Source organism: Diabrotica undecimpunctata, chromosome 8, assembly GCF_040954645.1.
Source record: "Diabrotica undecimpunctata isolate CICGRU chromosome 8, icDiaUnde3, whole genome shotgun sequence".
NCBI lineage: Eukaryota > Metazoa > Arthropoda > Insecta > Coleoptera > Chrysomelidae > Diabrotica > Diabrotica undecimpunctata.
Genome location: NC_092810.1, coordinates 140,372,339 through 140,396,919, shown reverse-complemented (window position 1 = coordinate 140,396,919; position 24,581 = coordinate 140,372,339). Strand labels below are relative to the sequence as shown.

The 24,581-nt window shown below is 32.8% G+C and overlaps 3 protein-coding genes across 4 annotated transcripts in view; 1 reads left to right on the top strand and 2 right to left on the bottom strand.

The window, feature by feature from the left end:
• LOC140448116 (E3 ubiquitin-protein ligase TRIM37-like) overlaps positions 1 to 22,748 on the bottom strand; it is a 39,167-nt gene extending 16,419 nt beyond the window's left edge. Inside the window, exons 1-4 of one of the 2 annotated variants that reach the window (XM_072541191.1) lie at positions 22,492 to 22,748; positions 7,796 to 8,092; positions 3,676 to 3,856; positions 3,450 to 3,619 (exon numbers count right to left, since the gene is read on the bottom strand). In XM_072541191.1, the coding sequence (XP_072397292.1) occupies positions 3,450 to 3,619; positions 3,676 to 3,856; positions 7,796 to 8,092; positions 22,492 to 22,664 (821 nt within the window). In that variant the 5' untranslated portion in view covers positions 22,665 to 22,748. Of the gene's footprint in view, positions 1 to 3,449; positions 3,620 to 3,675; positions 3,857 to 7,795; positions 8,093 to 13,013; positions 13,136 to 22,491 lie in introns of those variants that run through there. The other variant, XM_072541192.1, reaches the window with a different exon arrangement.
• The window catches only part of Tcs4 (Threonyl-carbamoyl synthesis 4), a 51,215-nt gene that overhangs the window by 17,050 nt on the left and 9,584 nt on the right, over positions 1 to 24,581 (top strand). The window lies entirely within an intron of this gene.
• Positions 18,863 to 19,719, bottom strand: LOC140448118 (uncharacterized). Its single transcript, XM_072541194.1, has 3 exons — positions 19,481 to 19,719; positions 19,141 to 19,215; positions 18,863 to 19,076 (listed from the first exon to the last, which is right to left on the bottom strand). The coding sequence occupies exons 1-3, from the start codon at positions 19,599 to 19,601 to the stop codon at positions 18,928 to 18,930; spliced, it is 345 nt and encodes a 114-aa protein (XP_072397295.1). The 5' UTR covers positions 19,602 to 19,719; the 3' UTR covers positions 18,863 to 18,927.

Below are 24,581 nucleotides of genomic sequence, written 5' to 3'. Positions count from 1 at the left end.
CAATTTTGCGACCCAAAAAATGCAAAAAAGTTTTCCACTCCTACCCCGGGATTCCCCCTAAACCACCCTAGTATTGGGAAAACGGAAACCGATTTACTGTATGTATTTTCTGTATACCGAACCGTTCTCTCAGTAACAACGCTGGAAGCGAGAGGCGATTTTGAATGTCAGGTACGCGCGTGAAATCAATTTTGTATATAAAATTTTTCTAACTTTTTGTAACACCCTTTGATCAATAGTACGACATTCTGGTTGTGTCTGATACATTTTGAATTTTAAGACCCCATATCAAAAAATCTAATGCAGGAGATCTTGGTGGCCACTCTATGTCCCCGTCGGAAAAACATTATTTCGCACTTAGAGCACATTTATATTGAAAAAAAAAAAAATTCGCTGTTATTATTTGTATCAAATCGACTGTAAAAGTTAAATGTTGACTCTACGGCAACTAAAATATCTACAAAAATTACTAAGAATAAACCATTCCTAAGTATCTTAAACATTTCCAAGGTTTCTCACGAAATTTCAAGGTAAACTTCTATTCTATACATCTGTCCTCTGTCACCACTATGTAAATAGTTCATATTGTAATGGTAAAGACATAGTGCTGCGATCCGTCTAAGTTTAGACAATGTTGTTTGAATTTATGAGTACCTACTTCAGTCAGGATATGTGAAAAACTAAAGAAGACAAAAATATGACGACGTAGGTACATTCTACATAAAGTGAATTTAACTGCCAACTTACACTCCAGTCGTCAGAGACCAAAATGTCACTGAACCTCTAAAAAGCATACCAACACGCTGAAATTTGCTGAGAATATCAATTTTGCGACCCAAAAACATGCAAAAAAGTTTTCCACTCCTACCCCGGGATTCCCCTAAACCACCCTAGTAGTGGGAAAACGGAAACCGATTTACTGTATGTATTTTCTGTATACTGAACCGTTCTCTCAGTAACAACGCTGGAAGCGACCGGCGATTTTGAATGTCAGGTACACGCGTGAAATCAATTTTGTTTATAAAATTTTTCGAACTTTTTGCAACATCCTTTGATCAATATTACGGCATTCTGGTTGTGTCTGATACATTTTGAATTTTAAGACCGCATATAAAAAAATCTAATGCAGTTAAGTCAGGAGATCTTGGTGGCCACTCTATGTCCCCGTCGGAAAAACATTATTTCGCACCCTGGCGGCATAGTGGGACGTAGCTCTGTCTTGCTAAAATATGACGTTTTGAGGGAACTCTTGCGGATGATTTGTAATTATATTATTGATTGCCAGCGTTATCTCTTCGTTCGGCTCGCGGAGATAAGAATACGGCCGAGGTCAGAAAGCCCTGTCTGCCGTAAGAGGCGACTAATGGGTAGGAATCGAGACTTGGAGAGCCGTCGCTTGGGGTGTTGGATTGGTAGAAACGCACACGGTCGCTTAGGCGACACGGTCACCGGTCTACATTCCTAGTATCCGAGACGAGACTCTCGTGGAACAACTCTACTCTCATTACAAAAGAGCCTGGCGAGGTTGAACGAGCTGGGCCCGTACATACCTCTCCTGGCCTTGTGTCAGGCGTGGTGTGGGTGCCCCGGCACGTAGCCGTGGAGAGATCCAAGAGTTGTTAGAGGAGAGATTCTCGGCGGCGACCTGTCTACGTGCGAGGTGGAAATTCCTCCGCCTGCTTTACCTATCCGCCCGTGGGTGGGATAACGGGTAGGTGAGGTAATCGCAATACAGGCACTACGGGGAAGGTGGAGCCCCACGAAACGTTTCTTGCATGCGTGGCGTGGCACCTTTACTTTGGTGTCGGACTCGTAGGGGCAGCGGATTCGCTAACGGTCGTATAGCCGAAAGGCCAGGTAGACCAGGGTCCTGCCAGTTTTTATAATTGGAGGGCACAAACGCTTTGCAATGCCAGCGTTATGTCGGCCTCCAACATATTTAGGTAAGTTTCACCATTTAAATTACCGTCAATAAATATTTTGCCTACAATATAGTTATTGTGGAAATTGCGTGTGACCTTTTCGAAATAATCTGGAATTTTCATCAGACCAATGTCTAACATTTTGACGATGAACGTGACCATTGAAAAAAAATTTCGCTATTATTATTTGTATCAAATCGACTGTAAAAATTCTATATCTTTTGATCATAGTGTCCTATCGATAAAGTAATTTCCCATACCGCGAGATCGTTTGTAATGTTAAAGTTTAAATTCGGCTATTTTAGACACATTTCAAAGGCTTCATATTTGTTGCCAAAACTCAAAATCGAATTTTCATGTTATAGGTTTTACAGATTAGACTCTAACAATGGAAATTCGACAGCGATCGGTCAATGGAAGTGATACATTTTATTGGTCTCATGAGACTCGTAAAAATGGCAAAAATTGCGCTACGTTTATAAGTCCTGGATATAGGGCGATAGTAGTACCTTTCATTCAAAAGACGTTCCAATGCATGGACATTGTTTCTACATTCACCAATTATTAAGACAGCTGCTACTTTGTCGGCTACAGTACGTACCATTCTGCCTATGTAAACATTTAAACGTCTCGTTAATCAATAATTAAACTAAATATTCAAGGTATAAACACTTTTATACACGTGCAAAAATTTAGCAAAGTAAAAATAACTAGAGAATTGAAAAACGTCAACTTTTTGGACAAATAACCGGAGGCGGACGTTAGAATCTTTATTAATTAAAATTGGAATGATTGAATAGGTATGTTCAATACTTTTCAAACGAGATATCACTTGCCATAAGGTCCCATATTACGTCACCTGTTATGACTAGTTGAGAAGCCTTCGTTCGTTTATTTCCTTCCTCCAAATTTCACTATTATAAGTATACCCGTTAAAAAGATAGGAGGGGGAAGAGGACTTTGAGCTAGCATTGCAGAAACTGACTTCATTTGCGACAAAATGTAAAAATTATATACGAAAGCCTCACTCCACGCCTTTAAAAAGCATTTTGATTTTTGTTGATAGGATACTATGATCAAAAGATATCGAATTTTTACCGTCGAATAGAAACAAATTTATTTTAAAACATTGAATTCGTAAGGGTAACCATCATTCAATATTGCTGGCGCTTCAAGCGTTGTTTCTGAGAGAACGGATCATTTTACACAAAAAGCATTAATAAACATTTGTGTTCAAAATTATCTCAGCTACATTTCTTGCTTGAAACATTTTTTTCTACAGCGTACAGATTCTTGGTAAATCGATTTCCACTGCCCCCTACGAGGGAGGTCTTTAGGGGGAATCCAGAGGGTAGAAGTGACAATCTTTTTTGGACCCCAAAATTGATATTCTTAGCAAAACTCAGCTTGTTCACCTCGTTTTTAGAAATCAAATCTCTCACGACTGGACTATTAGTACTTTAAAATTACTTTTTTAACTTTTGGTCTTAGAGTTTCTTTATGTGGATTAGTTATGAAATAAATTACCTTTGAAATTCTGCTGGCACAGGAGCTGTAACGAAACTTGTCATTGGTTTTTTCCTTATACTACTGACCATCTTGGACAGATCTTCACTTTTTAATATTAATTCTGATTTTGAAGAAGTATGTAACTGGAGTTCTATTTCATTTAAGAGATGCTCTAATTGTTCTGTTTCCTAAAAAAATATACTTATCTGTACTCTTTACGTTATTTTTTTTGGTTGGACAATACCTGTGTAAGAGAATCTTTTTGGCCCATTAATGTTAAAAGTTTGCTTTTCAGTTGCGTGTCAAGTCTCATTATCATAAACTCAACAGCATTTCGTACTTCTCTTACACGTTCGTCTTTCGCTGATCTGACAGAATCTACGTTTCTTTCGACTTCCTGGACAATGCTTATCAGTTCCATTAGCCTTGTTTTTAACAAAAATGTTATAAATTATTAGTAATATTTAATAATAATGTGTGAAATTAGTGAATAATTTAAAGATGTCGATTTAAAAAAAGAGAACTATGCGCTTTATTTTCCCCAACTATTTTTTGATCCGTAAAACTTAAATCAATATTTTTTTGGTAACTAAACTAAGGTATCTGTTCATAGCTCTTATGATTTTTAGTGATGTAATGGGATAAATGTGGAAGTGATCATTCATTTCTGATACAGAACTTTGACTTAAAATTCAACACGAGAAACACAAAAAACAGCTTCATAGTCTTATCAAAGATAGGACTTTTAAAGAGACCTCGTTACCAGATCAATTAGGCAGCAATCCTGAGAAAATTTTGGTATATGTAAAAGAAAAAATGCTACCACAAAGCATAGACCATGGCTCATGTTATACAATACCGATTATAACTGTAGCATTTTTCTTTTACCTTGTATAAAGTTTTAATGACCGAAATATCCGAAAGAGAGTTTTTTAGAAACATTCGAAATGCATCTAAGAATTTTCGAAAGAGAAAAACTTTTAGTAATAATAATAGTAATTTTAAAATAATTGCTGAGTTTTCAATCAATATCGACCGGCGAATAGCAGCTCCTATTTTTACGCGTAAAATAAATAAAACTCTCGAGAAACCCCTTGATGTGGGATCGTTGAGAAACAATTTTTTCGAGGGTTCATTTTTTGCCTGGGCAGCGAAAAGGTAGGTTGTTGGGACTCAGGAATGGTTCGACTGGAGTCCATTTCCCAGAAATTTTTGGCAGTAATGGTAAAAATAGTATGCAGTCCAAGTATGTAGCTACTCAGCAAGAAAAACGAAACAAGAAATAAAATTTAAGTTAGTGCATAGTAGTTGACTTTTCGTTTTGGGTGCAAACATCAGGCACTGTAAGTTTTTACTTTTTTTTTAATTATTCTGCTTCAGAAGATTTAATTACTTATTTGAATATTTCCGGATGGTGGTCATTAAAAGAGGGAAAAATACCGGTAATTATTTTTACTTTCTTCAACATAAACCTAGTGGCAGTGCAATGTTACAGTGTTTTTTTATGGGGTATATCCGCTTAATAGTTTTTGCATGTTATAATAACAATTTTTTTATATACAACACTAAATTTGTATGTAGATAGTAATAAGAGACAAATTCTTCTACCTAGATATCATGATATGATAATGACCAAGGGAAATTGTAAATTTTTCATTTTTAAAATTTTTCCAAATAACATTTATTATTAAGATAATTTTTAGAACACATATTTTATTACCAGGTTACTTTATTACTTTTTATAAAATTTCTGTTCGTAAATTGAAAATTTGTATGTCCAGCTAAACTGAATTTTTATGATATAGCTTGTATAGTACATCCACTAATAATTTTCCAACATAAACATGCCTCATTCTGGTATTAAAGAGACCGCCTTTCAAATCAAGGTTGTCAGACATATTTCCTAAAATTCCTAAGGTTATATTTAAAAAATATTCTCTATTCTGTATTCGTTATTATTCAATTGCTAGTCAACGAACGACACTCTTAAAAAATGATATGAACATATTCTCAAAAAATATATCTATAATTTAATTAACTAGGTACTAATATTTCCATGGACTCTTCACTAATGAATTAAAGCAACCGTGAACGTTGTATATATTACTTATGCTCTAAGTAATTTTCGAATATCGGCAACATTGTAGTCTGGAGAGAATTTGGACCTTCGATCTATCTTGATGTTGCCATGTTGGTGAATTTAGCGGTAATACTCTTATAGATATAATGATCGACTTTTAAGAAATCAGACAACTTTTAAGAATCCAAGTTCTCAAAAACGGTTACAAGAATTGTATTATTTTTTTCCAAATTTCATTGATTTTATACCTTACCTGGAAACATGAAAAATTGCAGATATATTAATATGTTATATTAAAGTTACATTAAGTAATTTTAAACTCATGCATTATGGCAACAGCGAAGCGCAAAGCGATAAATCGTAATGAACACCTGTTTGTCTGGCTATGTGACACCCTAAAATATTCCCTTTTGCAACCAGATATCACAGGCGGAGGCTTATTATAATTATAAGTAATATTATATTTTTCTAGAATGGCATTTTGGAGACCATTTGAAACGAATGATCAAGATGCATCAACTTCTGTGTTATCAATAAATAATGACAATTATTTTAATGACAGCCCGGAATTAAAAAATAAAGATTTGCACGTACAATCCCAAAGAATAGTTTTAAATATGTATGAGTGTTTGAAAAAAGAAAATATTGGGATGGCTGATAATGCAATTGTTTCGAGAATTCATATATTAACAAAAATCGGGTATAAGACGATATATACAATTATTAAATTAGGCACTGTTACAGATCATTCCTTAAAACGAAAGCGACCAAATAAAAAATTGGGTAGGATTGACACTGCTGCAAAAGACGTTATTCAGCGAACAGTTTACAATTTTTACAAAGAAAATAGAGTACTTTAGAACTGATTCGTGAAAAATTGAGAGATTTCCCTGAATATAATTATACATCTTTGGAAACACTGCGCGAGATTTTGATAAGTTGTGGATTTAAATATAAGAAATTAGATAATCGAATGGTAATAATGGAATCTCGGCGTATTGTTGAACTTCGACGAGAATATTTGAGTAAAATAAAACAGTATCGTAATTCAAACAGAAACATAATCTATTTAGACGAAACCTGGTTCGATACGCATGATGTTGTCAAGTACGGCTGGGTTGACAACACAAACAAGTGTGCGTTAAATACACCGTGTTCACGAGGAAAACGTGTTATTATTCTTCATGCCGGAAGCAAAGATGGTTTTGTATCTAATGCATTGCTATTGTCGGCCAAAAATATAGCAAAGTCTTCTGCCGATTATCACGAAGATATGACAGCCGATTTATTTGAAAAGTGGTTTGTTGAACAACTCTTGCCCAATATTCCGCCGAATTCAGTGATTGTTATGGATAATGCGTTGTATCATTCCCGCATATTAAATAAAATACCTAATAATAACACGAAAAAGGACGAAATTTTAAAATTTATGCAACTTAAAAACATCACTGTTCCTAAAAAGATTCCAGTAAAGAAAAGAATTAATTAGAATGATCAAAAGTCGGAATTTTAAAAACGAATACGTTATTGACACCATTTGCAGCAGGCACGGCCATACTCTTTTGCGATTATCCCTATACTATTGCATTTTTAATCCAATTGAAATGGTTTGGAGTACCGTAAAAAAACGATTGCGAACATATAATCAGTCACCAACATTAAGCGCAGTGGCCATTGAGAATATTCGAGAAGTAATTAGTGGCATTAATAGCGATGTGTGGAAAAATTGCGAAGCTCATGTTTTAAAAATAGAAAACGAATATCCTGTTTTACCGGCAATAGCACCAATAGTTATCCAACCTGGGAACGATTCGACTTCAGAAGACTCTGACGATTCTTGAGATTCTCTCAGACGAATCTCAAAAATACTCATTTACATATTTTTCAAGCCTCGAAAATGCATATTAGGTATCGCATTTTTCGGATTTTAAATCGCCTATATCTCCAAAACTATTAACTTTTGAGAAAAATGACATAGATCTTATTTAGAGTCACCCAAAAACCTAAAAAATATTTCTTGGAGCACAAAAGGTGATATTTTGAATTTGTTTAAAAAATTGTTTAAACAATTTCTGCCCAAAAATTGAGAAATTTTCCTGAATATAATTATGTAAAAATTAATAAAAATTATATAATTTTTCTTAAAATATGCGTTTGATGAACTGATCCCTTTTCTTAATTTCCACGACAATGGTCGGCATTGGCATCAAAGAATCTCAAAAGCCGACGCTTGGCAAATTGACATTGGAAAAAGTATATAAGTATATAAGTTATAATAACTTACCGGCGTCTAAGCTGTACCACTTCGTCCTTAATTTGTGATACATGCTGGTCATATACTTCATTTAGTGGTTTGAAGGTATGTCCGGAATGAGTACCACCCCAAAGAGCGCATTGGTGGCATATACAACAGCGACAAGTCCAACAGTATACAGAAAGTTTTTCTAAATGGGTATTGCATTTATCTCTTTCAGTTTCGGTTTCTTTGGTCATACCCGTTACAGATTGGAGACAATCCAACTGTTGAGTAACTTCCTCCACCCATCGACAATTGACCAGTTCGTGAAGATGAAGTGACGCCCTTAAATATATGTTGTATATAGTATACATGTTAAACATTACACAATACGATGAATTTAGAGTAAATTCTCATTAAAAAAGTTTTATTGAAACTATTACCTAACTAGATATAATAATAGAGAGTTTTTGTGCAAGCAAATACGTATACGTAACGTATCTTTTTGACATATAAACATGCGCATTAATGGTTGAACTTACGTATCTAGATACGTAGTATCTAACGTAACGGGCTGGTACGTTACGTTCATACGCATCCCTCTCGAGCCGAAAATAACCGAATGCAGAAGGGGATCTTACCCGATTACCAAAATATCAACATCTTCTGATCAACATCCACATTTCGTCAGCTCAGGTGGCACGTGTTTTTTCACATTTGTGGTTAAGTATATTTGTTTTGATTTTTATAAATAATGGAAAGCAGTAGAAAACGACCTCACTTCAGCAAGATAATTTGTTTTTGCTGAAGGAAGTCGTAAACCAGAACCCTTACGATCATCCAGAAAGGTGGAATTCAATCCTAAAGCGAAAAAGCGCATTTTCTATGTCCTCGTCTTCTTTATCTTCAATAAAAGCACCTACATTTAATATTGCGTCCATCTCCAAAATTAAAAATTGTAAAAAAAATATTTTTTATTTCTTTTGAATATCAAAAATAGGTTTAAGTGACAAGGATAAGACTATATTATACGTCATCGGACAAGACTGGCACTGACAAGTTATTAGTTTATCACTAATTCGATGAGGGCAACTCCATCGTTACGTTGCGTGCAGAACTTTAACTCTCAATTTAACGTTCATCTTCTTCAATACGTTAGTTCTTTACGTATAGGGAGATACGTTACGTTAGGTAGTTACAAAAAATTGCTTTATTGTCAAACAGGTATCCATTTGTAGGACAATTTTACAATAATTTACTATGGAGAGTGGTCTACCACTGTACCGGGCATATGAAGAATATGAACAAAATTATCAAATTAATCTACCAAGCTTTCATGAATTTTGACAGGCGGTACAAAAACAGGCTAAAAATAAATCCACAGGAATAGATAATTAAATAAAAAACAACCTTAATGTTGTAGTTGCTGGCATTATTTGGATTTACTTTAGTTTTGACTTTGACTTTTGTTTGTATTGTGTGTTCATTGTTTGTTTCATGTTGTTTTTAGCTTTTGGTGTTTATTAAAACTAAGACCTTTGTACTGTGACCTGATGATCGGGCAGATATAGTAAAACTCGAATCCGGTAGCCTTCAATTTTATTACAATAAAATCTACCTAAGATTGTGCGAATTGACTATCTCCTATAAACCAGTTTTATTTTATATTATGATTTAAATATGTATTCTTTTTATGTATAAGTTAATTGTTCTGTTATTTCAACATAAACTATATATTTTGTTTTAAATAAGTTGTATTGTAGCTCGAGACTATTCTCTTTAGAGATAGTGCAAACACTCATGACCATGGAGCTGTGCGAAGGCGGAGTCAAAATTCACTCAAAGCAGAAATGTTCTGTTGTAAGTGGAATTATACTAACCTAACTGAAACGTTCTACCTTTCACGTTGCATAGTACAGTGTCTTTCGCATGGAAGTGGGGACTAAACCAAATTTCGTCTACTGCGCCGTGGTCAGGAGTGTTTGCACTATCTCTAATGGGAGTCATTGAACCCTTTAAGTATCTCTGGTATTACCCTCGTACTACACATTTTCGCCAAAGTAAATGAGTAGTACAAATCAGATTTCCACCTATTTACATTTATACCTGTGTTTTAATAAGTAATGCATAGATGGCTCTGATATCGGAACGTTTACTCAACTTGTAAACATTGTAGTGGTAGGTACAACATTTGTACCAGTAGATTGTGGATTCTAGTGTGCTTCTTTTTTTTGCAATTAGCACGTGGCTGAAATGTGTTTTGTTATTTTTTCATTAAAATGTGACCATTAAGGAGTGCTATAAAAGGTAAGTGTTTTTTATTACTAATATAAGGATACTATACAATAGTTTCAGAATAAAAAATATATATCAAAAGTAAAGAAAATTGAAAATTATTTTGAATATGATATTTTAGAAAAATGTAACCTCAAACTTCCCTCTAAAATATAAATATTTATAACCATCACAAATATGCTAAATTGGTTTCATATGTTGTGTTGGTCATTTTTGTACATTTTCGTCATACATTATGAACCAATCTATTTGCGCTCAGCAAATATTTTCCACAATTCCCCAACATGCATGTTTTTTTCAGATGTCCGAAAATGATTCTGATATACAGTATTGGAAGAGGGGCCTTACAACTGAATAGTTAGCCAAAATATTACATTAAATTACGAATGATCAATCAGAACATTCCGAGATTGAATGGGACTCAGATGCTGAGGATTTAGTAGAACCTGACACACCATCTTCCACCAGAATTGAACTTCTAGCAGAAGTTCGTCTACAATACTGCCGTCTACTTCGTCTGGAAGTGGTACAGCCAAAATAGACATAGTAACTAACTACAAGCCTCTACGTAGAAAACGTAAAAATTGTGCAATTTACGACTGTTTAGAACACGAGGATTCATATGATTCTGTAGCAGACATAGATTACCAGCCCGAAAAAAACCAAAATATGAATGCTTCATTATCAAGTGAAGATGAAGCAACTTTCGATATTGCCAATGATTTTAAGGGGTGGTCTAAAGAAAAAAGAATACCTATGAAATTTAAAAATTGTAATTATGCAGAATTCATAATTTCGAAAGTGATACCGTCTTCTGAAGACCCAGTAAGTTTCTTTAATGCTTTTTTCAATGACACCTTACAGGTGTTTACCAACAGTCAAATTTATATGCTGTCCAAGCCAACAAAAAATTAGATTTGTCCTTCGAAGAATTGAAAAATTTTCTAGAAATTTTAATTCTAATGGGATTTAATAGTTTACCTTCTATCAAAAAATACTGGTCTGCAGATCCAAATTTTCATAATGAAAGGATTACTAATATTTTTCCTCTAAAGAGATTTCTTAAAATATTAAGATATATCCATTTGAATGATAACCAACAAATGCCAGCCAGAGAAACTCGAGAATTTGACAAGTTGTACAAAGTGAGACCTCTTATTTAAAAATAAAAAAAAAAACCTTTATGGAATCTTTTTTCTGAGCAGAAATATTTCAATTGATGAAAGTTTGCTTGCCTTTAAAGGAAGGACTACTTTGAAACAGTACTTGCCAATGAAACCCATAAAGAATGGTATAGAAATTTGGGCCATAGCATGTGCTGAAACAGGTTACCTCATTAATTTTGAGGTGTATCAAGGTATGAACGGACTAACGAACATACTTTAGGGGAAAAAGTTATACTGAATTTAATTAAAGTGTTGGAAAAAAGGGGACACTGCTTGTACTTTGACAATTTTTTTACCACACTTCCTCTTTTGAATAAGTTATCAGAACTAGATCATTTTGATTGTGGAACAGTAAGACAAATACGAAAATATTTTCCAAAAGCACATTTAGTAGATGACAGAAAAATGAAAATGGTTGAAATTTATGTGAGTTGTCTGCAGTGATATTACTATAAGTAAGTGGAAGGATCGTGGCTCAAAATCTGTGACCGTGTGTAGCAATATGCATAATCATGCAGAAACTGGTTTTGTTTTAGGAACATCAAAAATTGGAGAACGAGAAAACATACGCTGTCCTCAAGCCATTGTAGACTACAATATGTATATGGGCGGAGTTGATCGGTTTGATGAAGAAAAAAACGAATGCAGACATACTCAGTACAGTAGCTTGGAAAAGTCGTCGATGGTGGATGAAGTTATTTTATTACTTTGTTGACGCATCCATAGTAAATTCTTACATACTTTATAAAGAATCCCTTAGGCAAAGTAACAGTAGAAAAAAGCAATATATCACCTTGAATATAGATCCAAATTGGCTACCAGTCTTATAAAAGATTTTTCTGCGAGAAAAAAAATTGGGAGGCCATTGAACATGGAGCATTTTTAAAATTTTGGTCATTTGCCGCAGAAAACCACGCGAAGATGATGCCAGCAGTGCTCATAAACAGGATTAGCAAAACGCAGTGATATAGAGTGCGCAGACTGTAAAGTGGCTTTGTGCTTGGATTGTTTTAAACCATATCATTCAAGTGCCTGAACTATTTTTTTATTATATTTTTGTTTGTTTATTACAATATTGTGCAGTACCTTTGTATTATTTAAAGTCCTATACCTATTATTGATACACTTTTTATCATTTGGTACAACCTATGTACCAGAGAAACTAGCATGAAAATTATTCCTTGATTGAACTTTGGTACAACGGTTGACCAGCATTTTTTTTTTCATAGAAAAAACAAAAATATATTCAAAATCTAGTAACTGATGTACTAACTATAGTATTCCAAACTATTATCTGAAAAAACTTTGAAAAAAGTTCATCATAATAAACTTTCGATTCTATTCTATTTAAACGAATCGCCTTCCTTCCAATTTATAAACTGAATTTATCTTAATTTTTTAAAAAAGTTTACTGTTTTGACATATTTAAATTTTTTTATTTGTCCACCCTGTATATAAAAATTAAAATTTAGAATTTAAATCTATACTCAAAAGCCAATAAAATGTTTAAAATACGTTATTATTTTAATGTCAATCAATAACCTAAAAAAAAACGTATAAACATAGCGAGAGTGAGTACCTACATTTTTTGTTGAGCGGTGTAAACTTGTAAAAGTAGTGGCGTTGGGGAGAAAAACATTTAAAGAGTGCGTGCCAATCACGTGATCATTCTATCTTTTCAGAGGCTATGTATAGGAACACTAAAACGACGTATATAGAAACGTCTTAACTACTACGACTAAATTTTTTGCATAGCCCTCGTATAATGATCTAATAAAATTATAATTAAAAAAGAAACTACTCACTGGAGCTACTGTACCATAATTAGGGTACTTTTTGTTAGCGATGTCACTGAAAACTAGGTGTTTTTAATTTTGCTATTTTTGTATTAGGTTTCTATGTGGACCTAATAAGTAGTAAATTATTATCATGTAAGGTAATTCGATAGATAAGGCATATCTCAATATATTTTAATTGTGATAAATAATAAACTAACAAAATATTATATGCTTTATAATAGAAGAATAAAAAACTGCATTATTTAATGATGACATAATTTTTTTCCGAGTTTGTTACGAACTGGATGTGGTAATCTTTAATTTAGATTATTTTAGAATTTTTAGGTGGAAAATATGCATTTGTTATTGATATTAAGTATATTTTATTGTTTTGATACTTATACTGGCAGTCTCCTCTTTCATAGTGAATTATATTATTTATTACTATTGCTATTGCTTATCCACTGGCAGTGTTCCTAGGGTGAAGAGTTTGATTTATTTGATATACTCTAAATTTAATACATATATTTTTTTTTTTTGAAAAGTGTGTCCCGATATTAGACGTATCAATTTTTGTTTGTCTAAGGTTAATAACAGCTCTTGTTGACACTGTAAGTGATGCGTTCTATTGTAATATTCTTAGTTCTCCCGCCATTTTGACATCTATTGGAGTCTATTATATTTAGTCTTTTTAATACATATTTATTTCTTGTATTATTACTTAAAAATGTTTTGTTTTATTAAGATTTATAACATAAAGTGGTTCACTACTGGTTATTTGAGCGTATATTATGTCAGCTACCTTGTTTTATAGGTTTTTGATGGTTTCTTAACGTTTTAACATCTACAGCAGTGGTGCGTCCTCTATAATTGGCTGGGTGAACTTCATTACAGTGTACGTTTCACAAACCATACATACTCTAGACGTTCCACGACCATGTTGATCTTTCGGATCGAATGAACGCCATCTCTTAATTGGAAAGGCAACTAAATTGACAAAATATAGTTACGCGGGAATTTCAAACTAGAAATTTTGCGGGATTTTTGAATAAAAGGTACAGATAACCTATACTGGTTAATATTGCAAATTTAAAATGTAGGAAATTAAAACAACAGAAAGACAATTCAATGTTTTATTCAGTAATTATACAATAACTTAAAATTATCTTAAGTACTATCTACATAAAAAATACTAAAAGTCTAAAGTTTGTTCAAAAATTGCGCTACTGAATAGTTCATTCTTACAAAAGAGCATTGTTGCATTTCCCAATGTAATATAAATCGTTATAGATATATAAACCGTTATGTATACAGATATATTATTGCACAATTTTCTGGCATTGTGATTGATGGAATTTTTTGTTAAGTCAGAAGCTGATCATGTCAAATAAACTGCAGAATTTACATTTCTTGTTGGAAATAGCACCTTCTATTAAAGTATTAATGTGTTTGTGAATTAAGTAAATGAATTCTAAAATTGATAGAGCAGGATTAATAAATCTTTTATATTTCTTAAAGTAAAATCTAGGGTATCGTCAATAAAAAGTCCCAAAAACTTAATTGAACTTGCGATATTTATTAGACTATTGTTAAGCATTAGAGGTTGTAAAATTACTCTAAACGACATAGTTACAGTTTTATCAGTGTTAAAACAAAGCCCATTCGAGTCAGGGCAAGACTTAATATTAACGAGATCCCTACTTATGGAAAATTGTAGAATTAGCAAATCTAAACTACTCCAGATAACACTTATATCATCGACAAATAAAGTGATTCTACTATTAATTTTTAAGTCTGTCATGTTATAATGAAAAGTTGATAGGTTAATAAATGAAGAATTTTATAGACAACCAGTTAAGTTAACAGAGACAGTAACAGGAATGGTGACCAGCAGTTGGAACATATGGAAGTTGGAAGTGTGGAAAGCATTAGGAGAAACAGGGACAAGCTGGTTAACAGGTCTACTTAATAGAATTATTGAGAAAGCATACGATAGAGTTCCTTGAGAGATTCTGTGGTGGGCCCCAATAAGAAAGGAATTCCCAATGAATATGTAAAGATTGTGAAAGACATTTTATGTATGAGGGACAGGTATGGGAGAGACTGATAAATTTCATGTGAAAATAGGATTACACCAAGGCTCGGTGCTTAGTCCCTATTTATTCTCATTACTTCTGGACCAAATAACAGTGAAACTACAGGGTAACATTCCATGGTGCTTAATGTATGCTGATGATGTAGTGTTAATAGGGAATAGTGAAAGCTACTTAGAACAAAAGCTGTAACAGAGGAGACAAGAGGAGTATTTGGAATGAGAATGCTTAGATGGATGGGTGGAGTGACAAAAAAGGATAAAATTAGGGATGAGTCTATTAGGGGAAGTCTAGGGGTAGCAACAATTGCTGACAAGATGAGAGAGTATAGGTTAAGATGGTTTGGTCATATTCAATGTCAAGACGTTAATCATCTAATATGAAGAATTGCTGATCTGCGGGTTCCTGGAAGAAGTAGGAGAGGAAACCAAAAACCAATTAAACCCTGAAGTACACCACTGATTACTTGAAGCTCTACAGAAACCGTTAAACAGAACCTTTTGGTTTTTTTAAGAATTTTTTCTTTTTCCTCTTCAAATACATTTGACAAGCTTCTTTTTTAACAGGATTATTACCAGAATAAGGTCTGCTATCTTTACCCTGAATTTTATTATTAATACATTTGCACCAATTATGCAATAATGTTCGTGTAGTTATTGTAATAATTAAATCTATTGTATTATGTTTGTGCTCCTTACAAGAAAAAATATCCAAATTTTGTCTAATAACGTGTTGTTTTATATCAGTTACTAGGGTTTTAGATGAAGGAGATGTATTTAAGAAAAAATTTATTGTCTGTAGCAACATGTGAAAAAAATTGACAAATCCCTCCGTTGGATAACATAACCTGTAACCCCATCCATTATTGTATTCTCTTACTCGTATTAATTCATTATCTGGATTATTTTTTCCTGTAAATAAAGAAGTTTTACAAACTTCACATTTTTTACACAGACTTTTAATTTTTTTCAAAATGAATCCTGCTACATAATTTGTTACCAACTTGCTCAACTTCTCACGTAAATTGATAATATTTGTGGGAATAGTTGGTATGTCTTGCATAACATAGTCATTAGGAATAACATTTTCCCTGTTATTATAAAAAAATGTTTTAGTGGAAGTAAACCAATTTGTGCTTCCGTCATCTTCACAATTAAATGATGCTTTATGAATTTTAAAGCTTGAATTCACCATCATTGTTTTAAAAATACCAGCAAAACTTGATGGTGAGGGATTTGTATAGAGTGCCCCAAAAGCTCTAGCTTGTCCAAATATGTTTTCGATGGGATCCTGGTTCAAACGTCTGGGTAACAAGTATTTAAATCCAGATGTTTTCAAGGTATTCCAAATAGAAATTAAATTTTTAATTGTAAATATCCAATTTTTGAGGCTCGGGGGACGAGCTTGGTCATGTACTCTTTTTTTTTCAAATGCCATTGACTGCAACATGGGCAAAGCCTCATTTGTCCAAAATCTAATATGATCAGATGTATCACTTATTCCACATCTCAGAATTTTTCCTCGCTCTGCAGATTTTCTTCCACCATTCACTGAATCGAACAATCTATCAAAGAAGAGTAGAAGTCTGGCAGTATCTGCTGCACCTTCCCCAATAACCTTGTTGTTGTCTGAAACAAAACAATAGAATAAACTGATACTGCAACAGCAGTTTTTGTCAAATTTACTTACCAAGTCTACTAGCTAACATAAGTGTTGATGAAAATCGTTGACTAAAAACTTGAGCAGCTAATTTGACTTTCATTTTCTTCATTTTTGATTCCTCAATGTGTAAATCTGTGATGTGCGGCAGTGCCCTTAAGCCTTCATTATTTTCAGAAGCACAATCATTTTCATATAATGATTTAATATGTTGCCACTTTGCAACTTTTTTTGTGTTTTGAAACATGTATTGTAAATTTTTTTTTAGAAGATTATTCCTTATTCCTTTTAACAAATGAGGTGGATCCAGTATTGGATAAATTTTGAAATCTCCTACTTCAAAAAAACCATATTCATATTTGTCACTTCTTCCTTGTTCCAAGTATTTCTTTTTTGTGTCTTTCATTAAAGAATTTAACACACTTACATTTACACCAACTTGGTCACATATTACTGTTATGGGCTTCAAACCTATAGCTATAACAATTTGCAACACACTGGTTAAGGCGTTTTTTAGTTGGGTGGATTTTGCTTCTCCTCTACTAGAAAAACAGTAGCTTATTGGAGCTTTTATATTTGATTTAATACCTCTAATCATAAAAAAGAGAACATGATCACATATGTAGGTACTTCTACCATCTCCAAAATCCTCAAAACCCTCAATAAAACCCTGCCTTTCATTATAATTCAATCCTGGCATTAGACTCATTTCATCAAAAATTACTGACACAAATTTTTCAGTGTCATCAAGTTTATGAACTTTTTTTCCAACGACTGGAAAATGTTGTTATTTAAGCCAGGTTCAAAATGAATTTTAATTAATAATCTATTTAAAGTAGCTTTACTAGGTAAAATAAATATTTTACATAGGAAGCGGTAAGATCTAGCAGTTTGTTTGTACAGGGTTAAAGCCATTATTTTCTCATCCATAGTAAAACGACGTTGCTTTTTAGATTTATCTGCTTCTCTAAATTGACATTTGAATAATAATGATGACATATGGTTCAGTTTGTCAATTTTTTCTTGTAGAAAAAATGTTTTCTGAAATTTTTCTGATTCCGCTAATCGCTTTTTAAAAGATAACTTTGAAATATTGGTATGATTATACTTTTTGTATAATCGCCTCATTTCAGTATAAAGTTTCTTTTTTTTAGGCGTTAGATCATTTCTTCTAATTCCACATTGTCTTAAAATGTTCTTCGGGCCTTGTTCTGAAAATAAAATATATCATTTAATAATATAGTAAAGATACAGTTTAATTTGATCATTAAAAATTGTAATGATTTCTACTTAGTTGTACATTTATAACATTAAACATTTGTACAACTTTCTCGAGGTCTGTTTCCTGGGTCAATTTTGTTCAGAAAAAGTTCATTTGATTACACTGAGATTGACTAACTTAAAAGTTCCATTTGAACTTTTGATGTTGGGTGTTTGGCATCTGTTGATACCCAAAATTGTATTAAGTGAGAGCAAATCAATAGATATATAATTGATTCTTTCCTAATGCAAATATAGTATTTACGGAATAAAAATATAGAAAAAGTTAAATAACCTTTATACCCACACATGTGAAACAATACAAACAAAATGGTAAAAGAATTAGAAAATATAAAAAAAGAACTAAAAAAACTGTATATAAGAAGTCCATAATAATTTAGCCAGTTGCTACTCTCAACTGAATAATCGTCAAACAACTGTTGAGTTGAGTGTATGCATTGGGCCATCTAATACCATGGAAATTGAGTTGATTGATAGTTGTTCTACTATTCAGTCAAAAGGTGATCAAGGAGGTCTTTTAATCTTTTAGTCGAGCAACTAGCGAGTTGAAAGTATGCACACTTCAATGTATTGCTATAGACTTATAATACACAACCAAATACTTGTTTGACTAAAAGTTGTCTGCATGCCCTGCGCCTTAAGCTCTCCTTTGCATTCATATTTCTGTTGCAATAGGTTGACTATTGTGTTTAGTGTACATTGTGTATTGTGTTTACTAAGGTTGTGTTTTCTATAGCTTTTTGTTTGTGGCATTCTGAATTTTTAGAGAGAATGTTAAGAATAAGCCACAACAATATACTTATATGCACTCTACTGCATACTACTCACCTGTAGTTTCATTAAAAGGAATGGTAGTGTCAACAGTTACTTCAGAATTGTATTCTTTGCTGCATGACGCATAGTTATGGTCATTTAACACTCCCACATCTAAAAATAACTTTTTTTAGTTCTATAAAAGGAAATAATGGTGCATGAAACATACTTTCTGCATAGTCTCTGTAGTTTTCTTGCTCCATACATCTCGTTGATCGAGCATAAGAATGATCTTGGGAGATAACTATAAGAGAAATGTTTTTTAGTCTAATGGATGAAACTAAAATACTTTGAAGAGTCATACTCACCTAACTCAATCTTGTCCTCTTTTTCAGTTTCTCCAGGATTAATCATATGATTGGAAATAAGATTTATTCCATTACCTGAAAATATGAAAGTTACTGTAATCTATATATATTTGAAAATTTTGGTAGTAGGTAGTGTTGTATTGTAATTAGGGCTGAAATACCAATACAACAAAAATCATAATTTTACTAAAAACTTACAATATTTTCATTTTCCAATTTGTTCAAAAGGCTAAACTTTAATATCATGTGACAGCACTGTTTTTGTAATACATGTTTAACATTTAGTTCAATGAAAATTTTGAAAGAATAACTTGTAGGATTTTTTAGATAAATAACTTACCTGATAACTTTAAAGTCGGAATTGCATTTGTATGTAATCTTTTGCAACCTTCCGAAAAATATATATTCTCGAAATGTTGATGACACACTCGTCTATTGGAATAAACTTTTTCAGGTTTCATTAAATAAAGTTCAGGATTATTAATTTTCTGCAACCAAAACTGAAATCTATTAAGATGCTTTTTACGATTTGGGAACCTATGAAGCAAAATATTGTTTTTTTTTACATGTGGAAACACAACACGGGATGATCGAACGCATGGTGTAAACAACTATTTACATTTAAATAAATAAAAAAATAGCCTACAATTTAATTCTCAATGTCAATTGTTAAATATGACAAGACAGTTGACTGAAGGCGACATCTCTGTATTGGAAAGGCAAGTAATTCGCTGTCTTGACCTTGACCATTTACGTGAAAGGTCTAGAGTATGTATGGTTTGTGGTACGTTTATTCTTCCACGGCTGGCGCGCGGACAAAATCTCCGCGCCGATCTAATCTTCTCATTTTTTCAAAAACCACCCACCCTTTTTTCTGGTTCGCCCATGTACCTTCCACAAATGGAAATTGATTGATTCATACCAAGAGCCAGTCGCATCCTGTTCGTTGGTGTGAAGGTATTAGTGATTGCGGACAAATTCTCCACTCGCCAGCCTTGTTGTTTTGAAATTTTGAACGTTTGTTAGTTATTGTGAATTTTAAAATGAATGCATATGAGGCAGAACAAGAACTTCGAGTCGACGACGAGAATGAAAATATTGAGTACGAAGTTGACGAAGAAGAAAATAACAGAACAAATGGATGAAAATAGTGATACAGAACAAGAAATTTCTGATACGGAAGGTGCTGAATTGATGGTTTCTGCTGGGCTTTTCTTTCTTGGTAAAGACACAACTACTAAATGGATGAAACATATTCCTCCAAGAAATGTTATAACACGTTCATAAAACTTAATTAGGTATTTGCTCGGTGCTAAATAAGTTACCAAGAATTTAAAATGTGAACTAGATATTTGGAAATATTTTTTTAACGATATCATGATAAACATTATTGTTGAATGTACAAACGAACATATTAGACACTCCCAAGAAAACTATAATCGAGAAAGAAACGCAAAGGAAACAGATGCTTTAGAAATTCCTGCTTTTATTGGTTTACTCTATTTGGCAGGTATTTTGAAAAGTGGCAGGTTAAGCACAGATAAACTTTGGAATAAAGACGATACAGGAATTGAGATGTTTCGACTAAAAATGTCCAGGTAGCGATTTAAATTTTTACTACAATACCTAAGCTTTGATGATATAGATTCACGTGAGGAAAGAACAGTATTAGATAAATTTTGTCCCATACGAGGGATTTTTTAAATGTTTACTTTTAATTGCAAAAACGGTAATACGCCGTTTGAATACGTCACAATAGATAAAAAATTAGGGGCATTTAGAGATCGATGCAGTTTTAAACAGTATATACCTAATAAACCAAATAAATATGAATTAAAAATTTTTGCGATAGCAGATTCCAAGATCTTTTGTACCTGCAATTTGGAACCATATTTGGGGCAACAACCACTAGGACCTTTCGTTGTAAGTAATTCTCCATCGGAAGTGGTAAAGAGATTATCTTAGGCTCTAAGAGGAATATTACTGCGGACAATTGGTTTTCAAGCATACCAATAATCCAAACCTTGCTTCGTGATTACAAACTTACATTTCTAGAAACGTGTCGCAAGAATAAGAAGGAATTACCCCATGAATTTTCTAAAGTCATAAGCAGACCTATTCGATCCAGCATGTTTGCTTTTTTCATATTACTTTGGTGTCCTATATACCAAAAAGAAATAAAAACATACTCCTCCTGTCTAATAGTTTACAACATGACGATACAATTGATGGGGATTCCATGGGGAAGGGAAATTATTCTTGACTACAATTCTACAAAGGGAGGAGTTGATGCAGTAGACAAATTATGTGCTGCCTATGACTGCTCTAGGAATACTCGACGATGGCCAATGGTAATTTTTTATTCCATGCTAATTGTAGCTGGTATAAACCCCATGCTCCTTTTCTATTGCAATAATAACGTGATTCGTTTACCACGAAGACAGTTTTTGCACAATTTAGCATTCGCTCTGATTCAACCGCAGTTTAACGTTCGTGCTTGTCAAGCCAATATACCACGTAACATGTCAGCAAGAATAAAAGAAATCACTAAGGTAGATCCTGTAAATCACTCTCGACATATTCCAGAAGGTACTAGGGGCAGATGTGACTTTTGCGACAGAATAAAAAAGAGACCTACCAATTTATGTGTTGGGAATACACTGTCTATGCCCAGATTGTTTTGAGGATAATTTTGTTTAATAGATTTAAAACATATATATGTATTTTCTTAACAAAAATTAAAACTTTTATATTCTAATCAATTGTTTTCATTATATTACGTATTATGAAATTTTATAACATTTTACTCAGAATAAATGCTCAAGCTGTATTTTATCATTTTCAAATAGTGGATTAACATCTACTTAAATCATTTCTGAAGATAGTAGAATAAATTTAAGCCAAAAGGTTTGACAAAAATATATGCGGACAAATACTCCGCTCTGAAGGTTAAAGAGTCCTTAATTTGTGGCTTCTCGCCGTCTTTTGTTAGATATTTCTCGATACATTTTACGCATCATGAAAATCGTTTAGGTATGCGATTTTTGCGGTGGCTGCTTTTAAGACAAAATATAGATATACAGAAAGAAATATTAAAGTGTCAATTTGTGCTAATCCAATCTTCTCTCCAAAAACTTGGCTCCGCAGGTGAATCCCAAAGAAGTGACTAATAATTATCAATTATTTTTTATTAATTTCACAATTTAGTATATTGCTTTTCTTTCGTACAGTAAATAATTTTAAAGTTCTTTTGGTTCTGTGTAGTAAGTCCAAATAGCACTATACGTATAAGTACTAAATTGTTAGAGTGATTGTAAAAGATAAACGGGTGATATTGAGATTTAAAATTACCTGCAATGTGGGCATTGGGATCTTTGTTCAGTCAACCATCGTCTGATACATACATAACAACATAGTTTAGAGCAGTGTGGACACAAGTGGGCATCTCGAAGTTTCTCCATACAAATGAAACACCGAAATACTTCAGTTAACGTAGATTCTGAGGTTGTATTAAAACATTCCATGATTTTGAGTATTGTTCTTCGTGCAAAAAGGGTTTATTAGAAAAATATTTGTCAATGATTTGACGGAAGGAGATGACGTTTATATAAGAGTTAGTTTTGTGCGATGTCAGTCCTCAAAACAAATCAAATAACCTATAAATACTACAGCAGTTTATTTTAAACCATAGACATATAATACAAGATAGACCGACTGCTGCAATACAGTGGCGTTCCCCCAGTGCGACAGAAAACTGTCGCAGAGCAGTCACGTGGTCGATAAACCTAGCAAATTAGAAAGAGATGCAGGGACTGCTTTACGTCAGTTTTCTGTGTCGCACTGGGGGAACGGGCTGATATTGCAACGATCAGTCTAGATGTCACTAGTTTAAGGTTACCTACTGCCTACAAATACATACATATATATATATATATATATATATATATATATATATATATATATATATATATATATATATAACGAATAATTTCTAAAATAGAAGATGGATGGTAGAAGTAAAACCATAATCCACATCCACATTAAAAAAAGATGGGAAAACTAGCAGACTTTAGATAGAAGGAGAGGGAGTGAGACAACAGTTATTACTACAGCCCAACAAAATGAAACATCAACTAATTATTTAAGAGCGTACCCCTTCCATAAGGCAAGGCAAGCAAATGTTAATACATACTTTAATGCTTCTATAACTACAGCATTAAGGAGAATTAGAACAACAGATTTAAAAAATTCTGCTGCCGTCAGAAAATACAAATTTAGCGAGGAACATAAACAAAGTAGACTCCTATTTGCTTAAAATTACGTTTTAAATGATCCAGTCAATTTTTGGGGCTATGTATTTTTTTCAGATAAAAAAGTATATCAGTCTCATTATGGCCGTATTAGGATTTATAGACCTCCTCGAATTTCGTCAAGTGATAAGTTCGGACGGTTCTCTATAAATGTTTGGGCTTGGATGTATAGAGGAGGTTTAGGAATGTGTTGAAGAATTGAAGGACGATTCAATACTGGAAGGTTTTTACATATTTTAGATAATGTAAAGTTGCCATCAGTTAGGGAATTTTTCCCCAGCAATAATTTTATTTTCCAGCATGACAACTGTTCAATCCACATAGCTCTCCATGTACGGGATTACTTTATGGAAAATAACTTTAAAACTCTTGCATGGCCCTCTAAAAGTCCGGATATTAATCCAATAGAGAACGTTTGGGGACTTGTGATCAACAAAATACAAAAATTAAATGTAATTCCCCAAAACAGAGATCATTTATGGACCATCATTGAAGAAACCTGGGAAAGCTTGGCCGAAGATGAAAGTTTATCACTAAATTTAATTAACTCAGTGGCTAGAAGATTATAAGAAGTGATTAATAATAATGAAGCTATGACAAAATATTAATATTTCAGCAGTTTCGAATAGTAATACATATAATTATTTAAACTCACTTCCACACCTGTTTACTGTAAAAGTTATTCATTTTATATTAATTTCAAATTTAATTTTTAATTTTTCCAGTGTGTTTTATTTATTCTAGTATCCCACAACTCAATACAGATTTATGCTATACTTTACGAAAAACCAATCACACCTCACGATTTGAAATTAAACATAATAATTTAAAGTCATGTCTAGTTTATCATCGTATCATTATTTTTGAATTGAAATATTTTTATAAATTATAACATATAACACAAATCAATGTATAGATACTGTAATTGGTATAATGAAAAATTACAAAATTAATAGGAGAATTTTTTAAGATGAATGTTTAAATAAATGTGACTAACTGATCGAGAATGCTCTATATTGTTTTAATTTAATTTTTAGTATACTAAAAACTTGCGGTCTCTCGCACAGCTCCGCTTTTAGCTAGTTTGATATAATATTTTCATTGAACTGGCAACATTGCCCTAGAAATTAG

Coding starts and splice junctions, on each gene's coding strand:
- LOC140448118 (XM_072541194.1), bottom strand. CDS start 19,601: ATGAAACCTGAAAAAGTTTATTCCAATAGACGAGTGTGTCATCAACAT. Junction 19,216..19,480: donor TCCGACTTTAAAGTTATCAG/GTAAGTTATTTA, acceptor TCATATTTTCAG/GTAATGGAATAAATCTTATT. Junction 19,077..19,140: donor AGAGGACAAGATTGAGTTAG/GTGAGTATGACT, acceptor TTTCTCTTATAG/TTATCTCCCAAGATCATTCT.